At 32.9% G+C, this 12,883-nt stretch overlaps 2 protein-coding genes across 2 annotated transcripts; one reads left to right on the top strand and one right to left on the bottom strand.

Annotated features, from left to right (window-relative positions):
• Positions 1 to 258: 258 nt before the first annotated feature.
• On the bottom strand, positions 259 to 7,737 carry LOC110995636 (4-galactosyl-N-acetylglucosaminide 3-alpha-L-fucosyltransferase FUT6). Its single transcript, XM_045629261.1, has 5 exons — positions 7,235 to 7,737; positions 6,838 to 7,004; positions 5,424 to 5,681; positions 1,739 to 1,984; positions 259 to 847 (listed from the first exon to the last, which is right to left on the bottom strand). Exons 1-5 carry the CDS (start codon positions 7,406 to 7,408, stop codon positions 397 to 399), a joined length of 1,296 nt encoding a protein of 431 aa, XP_045485217.1. The 5' UTR covers positions 7,409 to 7,737; the 3' UTR covers positions 259 to 396.
• A 3,176-nt stretch (positions 7,738 to 10,913) lies between these two features.
• On the top strand, positions 10,914 to 12,882 carry LOC110995637 (probable nuclear transport factor 2). Its single transcript, XM_022262898.2, has 4 exons — positions 10,914 to 11,153; positions 11,388 to 11,459; positions 11,532 to 11,630; positions 12,541 to 12,882. The coding sequence occupies exons 1-4, from the start codon at positions 11,046 to 11,048 to the stop codon at positions 12,652 to 12,654; spliced, it is 393 nt and encodes a 130-aa protein (XP_022118590.1). The 5' UTR covers positions 10,914 to 11,045; the 3' UTR covers positions 12,655 to 12,882.
• The last annotated feature ends 1 nt before the right edge of the window (position 12,883 follows it).

The raw sequence follows: 12,883 nt of genomic DNA, 5'->3' as shown, positions 1-12,883 counted from the left end.
GTACCTATATCCTATCTTAAGATTTTAACTTACACCAGTTTTTAAATAATTAAAAAGCTATTTGATATGTTTTAAACATAGACATGTATACTTAAATATTATTTGTACGTATTTATTTACTTTATTTGGTTTATATTGATTATCAAACATGAGTGTAAACAGCGAAGAGATTGCATTTTATCCGTCGCCAAAAATGTCTCGTAGGGTTTGGTTATTGGGATGCAGATAGGAGATCGATCGACTGTCACGGTCTGATTGTTTTCAATCTGAGATTGTGGAATAATTATAAGGTTCAGGCGTAAGTTGGTTACGTCTACTTGGTGGTGTTCGCGTGTCACAGTGGCCAAAGCTCGATATGCCAGCATAGTAATTAAAACGTAGTATCACAGCATGTCCTTAAAAACACCCAAGTTCGGGATCTAAAAACGACCGCAATTCATTTTCACCGTATACCTTATTTGTTTGATCGTTATAATTTAACGCTTCACAGATTCGACAGTAATGAACCGACTTCGTTCCAAAATAGCCGTGCTCACTGACGATTTTAAAATCATTCCTCCATCGGTGGTATTCGAGTAGAATGTGTTCGTTTTCGCTTAAAAATTTAATATATTCGGCCAAATTTTTCGGTCCATCAAAGTTATCTACGTGTAAAAATGAGTTGGGTGGCAGAATTTTTGCGCAGTCATCGTTTTTCGGTCCCATTATGACTGGGATTGCGCCCTTTTCATAAGCGTTGTTGAATACCTTCTCCGTAATGTACTCGCGGCAATGAGAGTTCTCGAACACAAGGTAGAATAAATATTGACCCATCACCTTGCAGTCGACTTTGAAATGGCCCGGACAGCTGAAATTTTACTATAAGTATATTATTCATTATTGTTAGGTATTTTTACAGTTCAAATGGGGCCATTCAAGTATTACAGTATCAGATTTACTGCAAAGTTTATAACACCCCTCCCTTACATCTAATGCATTTTGTTTTCAAGCATAGGCAATGTGTGAGTAATATGTGTAAAAAAGTAAATAATTACTGTTGACGTAATCACTAAATAAAATCAAAGTCCCCCCCTTCCCCTATAGTGGTTACGTCAGATGCGAATGGCCCCAAAGTTGTAAAAATAAATTATATATTGAATGCTTAAACAATGAAAACAAAATACCAAAAGCAGGAAACCAAAACTTTTTTGGTGAATTTTGATTACGGAAATATGAATGTTTGAAAATATACATTTATTTTATTATTTTTATAAAAAAATATTTTTTCTCATGCGAGTGGTCGGCATACATCATATCGAGTGCCGAATACTCGGATCCGAGAGCTAGCGATGACAATGCCTTAAAAAATGAACGGGTGGACCGCTATAGCCCCGTTCCACTCGGATCCGAGAAAAGAGCACTTAATGTATAATAATGACAGTTTTCGTCACATGAAACATATATTTATTAATCATATGTTTGAGCTTCAATTTTAGGCAACAATTGGTAGCTGGGCCGCACTAATTTGCTGAGAGATCACCTACGACTGCGTTGTGACTTAATGTTGCGGTAAATACCGATATATTTTTACGTTTAGTTATTATAAAATACATTGTTAATACATAGTTTGAATCTGAACAGAAATACTAAATGCAATTACGATATCCCCGCGAAGTAATTAAAGCACCGTTGAAACAGCGAGCAATGTAATTAAAATTACTATTAATCACACTTTCGATAATAATAATTGATATACTACCTATTTTTATGATCCTTAGAGCATTTCCCATGAACATCCAATGGCAAGTAATTTTCTAACTCGTGCAAGTATTCCAGTCTTTCCGATACTCCACAATGAGACACCAGGATTGCAGCCAGTTTATCACGACGTTTAATGTGCCAATTTGGGACCAACTCGGACAAAGACTTCATTGTGATGTCGCCAAGTATTGGCTGCTGCAGGGGCAGTGTACGACCGTACGGCACTGGTATATCCGCGTCGATCCTAAAAAATATTGCTTATTATATCGTCTCCTTTGAAGGTTACAGCTAAGTTACGGAATTACTATAAATAGGAATAAATTATATGGGTATCGGGTTGGATAGGCCTTGTCGTACGTGGACGAAATCCAGGATGCTCAGTCATGGTTGGCATGCTCGGTCATGGTTGGCATGCTTGTTCATGGTTGACATGAAACTGGATGAAACTGGATGAAGCCAGAGAGGTATGTCAGAACCGTAGCAAGATGATGTAAAAAAATTAATAAACGAACAACAGTAATAGCTACTGTCATTTTATAAAATAATGATACCACATACAAATGTGTAGTGATGTACACAAAAATTGACAAACAATCGCGATGTATGTTTACGTTATTCAATCATAATCTTGGTGTACCAATTAACGACTAAATTATTGATTTTTATATGATACATTTTGATTTTTATATTTTTAAATGAATACATAATTATTCATAATAATTATTTATTAATTAGAAACATCAGCTTTATTTTATAAAAAGTTAATATTTCTGTTTTTTATTGTAGTATAGTTTATAGTTTTTTGTGAACTTTAAGTAAATCTATTGGTTTTGGTTTTCCAACAAAATGGAAAAGCCAAGTACGCCTACAAGTACGTGAAAAATGAAACTTTCCGGAAATATTCCACTTCCGTATCGAATAATTTGGCAACGTCACTATTTCTTACTCGTCATAACGTTGCAACACTGAAATTGTCAAATCTGGAATAAAATTAAAAGTTTCAGTGTATATATACAAACGTTAGTAGGACTAAACACAAGAAGATTGAATTAATTAAGAATACCTTTGTAGGCAAATTTTTCGTCATAATTAAATTAATGAAACTGTCTTATGCTTATAACACAAAGAGTAGTCCTAGTCGCGTTTACAAATAAATTTTTCACCTGCAACGTGTTAGTCAGTAACGCACAGCGAACCTATTTAATAAAAAATAAATCAGTGGCGCTCCAACCTCTTTAGGCCCTAGCCACAGATTTTTTGAATCAATTTCATGATCATTTTTAAATCTAATAGGCAAAGGTGATCAGCCTCCAGTGCCTGACACACGTCATCGACTTTTTGGGTCTAAGTAAGACATGTCGGTTTGCTCACGATGTTTTCCTTCACCGTTCGAGCAAATGTTAAATGCGCACATAGAAAGAAAGTCCATTGGTGCACAGCCCGGGATCGAACCTACGACCTCAGGTATGAGAGTAGCACGCTGAAGCCACTAGGCCAACACAGCGAACCTATAGAATATCCTAAAAATATTATGATAAAATGCAGTCTTCTTTCAAAGGTCACTTTTTATGGCTACTCTGAGTTTGGTTGAACGATGTAAGTAATTCGATGCCTAAACTTGATCAAAGCCTACCTGTTTGTGACTAGGTCTTCTACCAACCAGTTTTATTCTTTTTTTTAGTTCAGGTGAATATACTTGAGAAGATTTAAATCTTTATTCCCGTGAATGTTCTACTGTGTTTTATCCTTATTTAGTTATTTGTCGTAATAGCAACGTATGAATAGTTTATAACAAAATATAGGTATATATTCTGCTCTTAGTGTGAACAAACGCGATAATAATCGCGACAGACAATTGTAATGTACTTAGCTAGCAAGCCAGTATACGCCAATATAGGCTTTCGCTTAATATGTAAATCAATGTGACGTGATATGCTATACGCACGGGCAATTCTTATTGGATGGGTTTATTTCATTAACGAGGATGTAAAGTGCGTCTAAAATACGATTTTTTTAAAATCCCATATAAATCTTTAAACAATATATGTCGCGCCTATTATGTAACTTTCTGACTGAGCCATAATAGGCAGGTATAGCCTTAGCTTAGTGCACTAGGCCACTAGCATGTGTCGCCCATCCCTGAGGAAATTGTTTCAAACCTCGGTTGTCCATCAGAGAACTCTGTCTTCTACATTTAACGATTAGACTCAAAAAGACAACGGCGTGTGTCAGGCACAAACGGCTAAACATCTAACGAAACAGATACACACATCTATATTTACACTGTTTACACACTGTATACGTGCTAATGATAATATAAATAATTAAAAAATCTGCGTTTACTGTACAAGACGTTATAACTAACGTTATAACTAAAAGACGGTGTAACTACTAAACGGATACATGAATCAATAGCGTGTATTTTTTCTCTATCTCCCTTTCTCACCCTCTCTCAATCGGTCTCAATCGCTCTCTCTCTCTTTTCTTCGACAGAAACGCTGCACACCTTCGTGACGTTCCGTAAAAAATTTACCCTCATGCGCCTACAGACTTTCACTTGAAAAATAGATTTCAATAAATTTTCTGTGAATTAGTCTTGTAATATAAAAATATTTCCAAGTTAATTTTTTTGTAGGAAAACAGCACTTTTATGTTGATAACAAAGATGAGTTCAGACTCGCTATTACAAAATCCATTAATGGCCTGTTGGACCCGAGATGTCGATCCAAGCTTAAAGCATCAGCTCCTAGTTCACTTGCCAACTCAATTTTCAAACGATATCAGATTTAATGGATGTGGCAAATTTACACCTAACTTTCATAATAACATAAAAAGTAAAGCTGACGTTCTATTCGAAAGAATTTTAACAAACGACTTTTTTTTTTTTATTTATTCAATACATGTGATAAAAAAAAAAATACATGAGGGTACATGCAAATAACCATGCCCTGAAACCAACAGATTTAAGTGCGGCATGGTGTGGTCGCTGCTACTCGACTGTTTGATTACATAATTAATTTAACACTTACATAGTATCTTATTTTATAGCATAAAGTACAGTCATACGCCAACATTTCTAGATACAAACAAGGTGCCGGAAATATGTCTATACAACTTTAATGATAATATTATTACGTTCATTTTGTTACACAATATCAAGTCAGTCTTAATGAATTTTAATGGATCCTTGCAATGATATAGCTTGTACAACAGAATAACACTTAGGCTACAATTTTTTTACTACTTATTCGTTTTTGTTAAATGAATATTCTTGCTCACTACGCGGAATGTATGAGGGGAAATCAGTCACAGCTTAAACATAATTCTGTATCTGTTTCTCTGTACATTAATATTTTATCTATTTATCTTTTCACCATTATCGCCACACGAACATAATAAAACGTGGAAATTCCTTCCACCGGGACATCTATTATATACTAATTAATATATCTAGATATATACTACTATTTTTATCGATTTCTCTTTTTTTTACCTACGAAATACTTGCAAAGTGTGCTCTTTTTTTAAACATAGAATAGCTAGACACCTTAAAATTAACAGTTGTTATAATTCACATTTTCACTCAAATATTTCCGGAAATCGAGACAAAATCGTTCCAAGTAGCTAACTAAACAGGGAAGACAAGAAAGGAAAGACAGTTTAGTAACAATAACTACACATACCTGTACGTCATGGACCAATTAAAAATATTTTTCAAGTCTTCTAATTTTGGTTTAACTTTTGCCATTGAAAACGCATTGATAGGAGATTCGTCGTTGAGAAATATCCACCTTTGTCTGTTATTTCTTTTCGATGTATTAGGAAACACACCGTATTGTATGTGTACTACGACAGCATCAGCTGACTCCAGGTACTTGTCATCTCCTGTTAACAAGCAGTTTCTCACACTGCACTGCTCCAATGGGTCGGGCTCGCTTAAACTGAATTACATAAAAGACACATCTTAACCTTACTCATATTCATTACATATATATTATATTCAGTTGTTTCAATATGTCAATTAAAGTGTAAATAGTAAAAATCCTTGTAAGATTGGCGATTAAAGAATGGCTATGGGTCTTGCCATTTCTTCTACGCCCGCTCTACCTTTGAACTGTGCAATGGTTATACATTTAGACCGTTAATTTTTTTTATATTTACGTTCATCGTTGCCAATGAAATTTCAATTGATCCCAGTGCCGAATTAGCCACCTAGCAAGAGTAGCAAATGCTACGGGCTCCACTCTCCAACGGAGCCGAATATAATAATACCCGTAACCGGTATTAAAAAAATATTAAGACACAGCATCTTGCCTCACTTCCACTTAAAAATGTAAAACTTTATTTCGTCACGTTTAGTCATAAGAATAAGTTTTCTTTCAATAAAGACTTATTTAAGCTGGTGATTTGCTTTGCTAAATTAAGTCTTTTTTGAAAGTGTTACTATCTCTCAGTGCCGACTATAAATAAAAAAAAATTGTAACGGTTTTGTTTTATTTAATACGCTAAACTTGAGAAGGGCCTTGATAGAATTAGCTACATGCCGTTGGCTTAATTCGGCATGAGTTATCCACACAGATGTCTTACTAAAGAAGATGGACTTATTCATATGGGACTTATATTACAATACCGTTCTTAAGACTTAAATTTAAAACGTGGCCTTGGAAATTTACAAGGCATATTCTGCTTATCGTAATTTTCTTTGTGTGAAAATCCTTTAAATTACACAAAATAGAGCAATTACTGTTGTGGATATCCGCATTTTATATTCATTAGCATAAAGGTTGAAGGACACAACTAACACGTGATTTTATCGGTGATGTCTACCTATGCTTTGAGATAGTTAAAGATAAAACGTTTATCACGAAGTGGTTTTAACATATATTCGTCGTGATTTATAAAAAGATAAATTAAAATTTTTTCATCGTATTCCTAGATACGTAATTAGACTCTATAAATTTAAAAAAATATTTTTTTTTTTTTATTCTAACTAAAATTTAGTTATTGATATTGAGAGTCATAATGTAATAGAGCAATACATGTATGTTTCCTTTCAAAAACACCTGTTATTACAACAAATAATTGTCCTTTACTAACCGATCGTTATCATAACTATAAATGTGACGATTCTTCAGCCAGCCCCAGTGTTTCCATATTAAAACAATAAACCTTTTGTTCTCTCTTCCACGTGTGTTGTTATGCATTATGTCATTTGCAAATTGATATTTAAATAACAAAGAGCCCAAATTAGATGTCCTCCAACTCTAAAACGCCAGTCAGAAAGTATACAAATTGAACAGTGGAAACGACCTTATTAAAACTGACTTGAATGAAAAAAATATTACTTACGGTACAAATAAAAAAATAATAAACTAATTAAATAGATATCAAATATTCTCCAATCACGCAAAAAAATTTCATAAAATTCTAGGTGTTTTATGCAATTACTTAGATTTATAGATATATTTAGATGTATGTTTATAAAACAATTTACCTCTCTCTGTTCAAAAAATCGTCGAACTCTCACATCGTGTGTATCATATTCCTTATAATATTTTGTGTCTATATTATACACCTTGCCTAAGTAGACTCCTACTATGATTATACTAAATAGTGTTACAATTAATAAATTACACAGTATACTCTTTTTCTTTAATTTAAATAACATTTTATAAGTAACTCGTTTTACCAGTAATGACTACACTAAACTGATAGTATTCACATTTAAATACATAATGGATCATTGTAAAACATTTTTTTAATTTATACGGCACTTTACAAATTGTCGATTTTCTTTTTTCTTCTTATTATTCACATCCAAGAGGCTATACTAACATTTTATTTATAATTAACAAGCACTTAGTTTACGATATTTAAAGTAATATGTATACAACAATTATCAAATTTGCGTTACACTGCGCCCACTCTACATGACGATCTGCGCTCTAGTTGTTTTTTTTCTATTTTGTAATCTAAACAGACTTTTTACTACGTAACTAATTATTATTTGAAGAATAACTCGTTAATATAACATGATTATCTGATAAGACATCTGATTAGATTTTATCAACGAATTTTTTTTATGTATACAATTTGCTTTAATTTGTGTGATACGACCCTATTTCTGGCTCATATTGTCATGGCATTTAACAATTAGCCTAATTTAGAATTATTAGTTTTGTTATTGCGTAGATAAAACAGTATTCAAAGTAAGACGCAAATAATTAAGTAGGACCTGGATGACCGAGCTTTGCTCGGTATTTTTTTATTTTTATAAATCGTGTTTTTTGTAAATTTTATTTAAGTACGAATTACATACTAATAAAATGATGAAATATAAATAACATTTTTCGATCTTACCGACAGAATAATAAAAAAAATTGAACTGGTTTTTTTAACGTTATTAATTTAAAGAAAAAAATAATGAGTGTGATAGAACACGAATAAATTGAAATTTTCTAGAAATAATTCCTAGCTAGATCGATTTATCGCCCCCGAAACCCCCCGTATACTAAATTTCATTAAAATCGTTGGAGCCGATTCCGAGATTCCAATTACATATATATATACAAGAATTGCTCGTTTAAAGATATAAGATTATTTGTCACGTTATTTAGTGAGACTAGGAAAGATCATTTAAAATGCTGTTAATCAGCTGCAATATTAATAATATTTGATCAGGTTTCTTACCTTGCCATCGATTTTTTCATAAACGAAAGTATTCGGAGGGATGTGGCCTTAAGGGTATCAGAGAACAGACAATAAGAAATAGGTAAATATATCATACATAATCCTACACTCAATACACCAAGAGAATATCAATTAATGTTACAGAGAAAAATGAATAGGTAAATGTATGCACATGAAGGAAACACATGAGCACAAAATATGTGTATTTGAGGTAATGCACGAGCAGTTGTGTGTGATTTTAAGCACCACAAACATTTACAATACACATATAATATACATGTTTTATAGAACACGGTCGGAATTTAACTGAATTTAACTTATCTATCGCACAATGCGTCTTTGAATTGTAGCAAAGTTTATATAAGGAGAAAATATCTAAATGTTTTTAGCAAGTAACATTAGTTTTATTACGGATACAAATATTTTATTAAAATATAAAAATAGATAAACTACTAAACAGTTATTCATTTGAGCTCGTATGGAAATAATGAAACAAAAAACATTTATTATTACCAAATATACTTATTTTAGTTTGCCTCATATAGGTACCAAAAATATCTTTTGAATGCAATAAACGTTCGTTTCTCCATCTAAGGATACCTACTCTTGTTAACTTCATGCAGGCGAAAGTACGAACTACTTAATAAAGTAACCCATCTTTAAATACATATATAAGACATAAACATAACGTTCTCCGTATATACTATGATAAGCCATTTTAAAATAATTAAATGAATTAGGACGCGTCCCTTAATCCTTGCCATCATCTACTACACTCTACGGATTATAAAATCCATCTTAGGCTTAAATTTATATTGACAGTTGAAGTCTTCTGATGACTATGGCATCCCGTATTTACGTTTTCATATTTATACTAAGTTGATGTCTTAGCAATATGTCATGAGTTTAAATACTATCAGCTGTTCACATAAATAGTTATAACGTATTCTGTAATTTTTAGTCTGTGTTTAACATACAGTATTGCTACAATAAAGTATTCGCTTATTTTAAGGTAACATTACTTATTGTACTGTGCTGTGAGTTGGAAATTGGTGCATAGCTTTGGTGGAAATCGCTGATTTATTGAGGTCAGTTATGCCACCTACTGTGTTATGAAGTGGAACAGTAATGTAGGTATAACCCCAGCTAGTCCGAGTCACCCACATCCTAGTCGTCCACCCCGGGACTTGCTGCAGCCACGCTTTGCATACCCTCTAGACCTGCAGCTGATCTGATCAACTAACCATCGGTGAGAAACTATCTATAAATACATCTATCCCAGCGCGCGAAAGTACAAATCACAAGTATTTATATCTCCAACAACAAGACAGAGTTATATAAAGCGACTATAACATTATTGTCAACGCCTGATGTTCCGCAAAAATCATCTTCACCAACCAGACCATGGCAACAATTACAAACCACTTACATGTTTGATTGACAAAATCTGGACCAGTGAGAAGTTTCAAGAGGATTGTAGCAAAAGGCTTTTTATAACTGTATTCAAGAAAAGTGATCAAAGCCAATGGAGCAATTGGAGAAGTATCACGTAGCACTCACCTTGCAAAATTTTTTGTGCATCAACCAAATTGACATTCTTCGTCGCTAAGAAAGATTTTTGTTACCTTTGTTGAATTTCGAGATGGAGCAGCATATGGTCGTTTCTAATGATCAACTTAGTAAAGGCCATCTACAGGAATCATTCTTGTAAAATGACTCATGGTAGCCCCCCGCAGATGCATCGCACACATCAGAACAAGCTCCGCAGTATAGAATGGAGACATCTTTAAGGTCTTGGATTAACTCTCCTGGTTCAAACGCACTGCGATTGGATTGGATTACATACCAAGCTGGTTGACCCGGAATGCGAGGCAACTGGCAGGATCTACGGGATTCAAAATCAAGACTTGGAAAAAAATACCTGCTAAAGTTGAGAACCTTACTCTAATGCAGTTGGTGTAAAAGTTCTATAACGCGTTCATAAATTTGTTTACCTTAGAAGCATCGTATCCGAAACTGGAGTTACAGAAGACAGTTACGTTACGGGAGTTGATGTGTCGAATGAAGGTGAAAATATTCGGATCCAACATCAAAACTGTGGCTCTTATATGGATAGACTTGGCTTGACTTGACGAGAAAGACTTGGACTTGGAAGTACTAGTACGGACGCCCTTCGCCCCATCTAGGAGTCATAGGACATTAAATAAAAATAAAAATCTTATTACTGTACAAGAAAAGTTACAAAGTATATCTGGTGAAATTACAAGTATAATGTTTTTCAATATAAAATAAAATAGGTTTATTTTGGAACAAAAGATCATCAAGGCATCAATTATTCCACGTCATTAAATTCGAATCGATACACAGTAGATAAAAGTTGTTTTTTAGCTGAAAAAGTTAAATTTTTGTTGGCTTTCCATAAAAATATTATTTTGCGTATATAAAATTTGACAGCTTACACGGGGGAAAATTGCAAATCGAGACATAAATGATGGCAACATTGAGGTTTGCTTCATGAAAGTGAAAACTAAGGCCCATCAAAGGCCAGAAATATACATTACAATTGCATTGGATTTCTTACTCTTACCCGCATTCTTATTATAAAATACATCTAAATGGCACTCAATCCGCAATACGATGCTATAGGGAAAGGTTTTGTACAGCAATATTACACTTTGTTTGACGATCCGGCACAACGAGCAAACCTGGCTAATATGTACAATGTGAGTATCAGTACCATTTCAAAAATGGTTTATAAAGGCTTAACTTGTTGTAATACAATACTATTTAATATCAAAACCTTGAAGGGTTATATCACAAAATATTTCATTAATTTTAAGGTTAATATTTCCCTACCTACACTAAGCTCCCGCCGAAAAATTGCCTAGAACAAGTTATGGTATTGCGCATTTCACTTCTAGAAAATTCCTATCTGATGTTGGTCTTATTTATTTCAGGTGGAATTATCATTTATGACTTTTGAAGGTGTCCAACTTCAAGGTGCTGTTAAAATAATGGAAAAGCTGAATGTGAGTGGAATTGATTTTATTTATTATGCCTAAGATATACTACTGAGGTTAACACTTAATGTTTATTTTCAGGCTTTAACCTTTCAAAAAATTGGTAGAATAATAACATCTGTAGATTCACAGCCTATGTTTGATGGTGGTGTTTTAATTAATGTGCTCGGCAGATTGCAGGTTAGTAGAGAATTATTAATTTTTAGAAATAGTTAAAATTGTAATAAGAATTATAAAACATAATATTATTAGTATATTTTACATAGACAGATGACGATCTTCCTCATGGATATTTCCAAACATTTGTATTGAAGCCATTAGGAAACTCTTTTTATGTTGAACATGATATGTTCAGACTGGCTCTTCACAATGTTTAATAATTTTGAATGAGTAAGCAAAATGGTTACCTTTTTATAAGCACTCTACCATGTTTGTCACCAATTGTATTCTTACCTTACCTTATTCCTGACTTCCATGAAATGTTCATAATTTCTATGAGCCTAACACAATCAGAACATTATTGACTAGAATGTGTTTTTTTTCTTATGTTTTATATTAATTCCATATTATGTTAGTGTATGGTAGACATGCATGGTTTATAGTATAAAACAATAATAACAATTTGTATTATTTAACCTAACTACATTGTACATAGTAATCCCATGACCAAAAACATCTGTCAAAGTCTGTTATAACAACATGATTACTCATATTTGGTCTTAAAAACCGATATAATAGTTGTAACTGTATATGACATTGTTATTGAGTACCTAATACAATAGAATTCAGCTGGGAGCTTCAATTTTGGTCAATATAACCGATATGTTTTCATAAACAGTTCTGACGTTATATATATCTGTGACGTATATTCTTTACCAAGCTCTTTATCTACCTAGAATTGTATTTTTAAATTACTTAACACCAATAAGAATAATTTATAAAAATTAATGTTATTTTAGGCATCATTATTGTATGAGCTAGACTGTAATCCATATAGTGTCTTATTCTTTTTATAGCTTTAGAAAAAGCTTTTGTCAATTTTCTTACCCTATATGATTCCTTTAAATAATGAAGTATTTTTTCATTTCAGTGTGATGATGACCCACCCCACCCATATGTGCAAACATTTGTCCTAAAGCCGCTTGGGGACTCATTCTTTGTTCAGCATGATTTGTTCCGTCTCGGTATCCATGACATTGCTTAATTACTTTATTAAATCAACGCGAACAAACCCATGCTGTATCTTGTTAATTATAAAGTTATATAAGATTAATTACTGCAATCATCGCCTATGAAATTCAAAAAATTGTATATTTCCTCTGAATTTGGTGTGATATTGGCTTAGATAACCTTAAAGATAATGTAGTCAATGAAAGGCGTACTTTTTCAGTTAAATGTATACATTTTGTAATAATAAACAATTAATTTTTTAG

The sequence above is a fragment of the Pieris rapae genome, chromosome 8, assembly GCF_905147795.1.
Source record: "Pieris rapae chromosome 8, ilPieRapa1.1, whole genome shotgun sequence".
NCBI lineage: Eukaryota > Metazoa > Arthropoda > Insecta > Lepidoptera > Pieridae > Pieris > Pieris rapae.
Note: the sequence above shows the minus strand (reverse complement) of the source record. Positions and strands in the feature narration are given on the sequence as shown.

Bases quoted from the DNA above. Each gene is read 5' to 3' on its own strand.
- LOC110995637 (XM_022262898.2), top strand. From the start codon at position 11,046: ATGGCACTCAATCCGCAATACGATGCTATAGGGAAAGGTTTTGTACAG. The intron at 11,460-11,531 runs GTGAGTGGAATT...GTTTATTTTCAG, and splicing joins AAATAATGGAAAAGCTGAAT to GCTTTAACCTTTCAAAAAAT. The intron at 11,631-12,540 runs GTTAGTAGAGAA...TTTTCATTTCAG, and splicing joins ATGTGCTCGGCAGATTGCAG to TGTGATGATGACCCACCCCA.
- LOC110995636 (XM_045629261.1), bottom strand. From the start codon at position 7,408: ATGTTATTTAAATTAAAGAAAAAGAGTATACTGTGTAATTTATTAATT. The intron at 7,005-7,234 runs GTAAATTGTTTT...CTGGCGTTTTAG, and splicing joins GATTTTTTGAACAGAGAGAG to AGTTGGAGGACATCTAATTT. The intron at 1,985-5,423 runs GTATGTGTAGTT...AATATTTTTTAG, and splicing joins AATTGGTCCATGACGTACAG to GATCGACGCGGATATACCAG.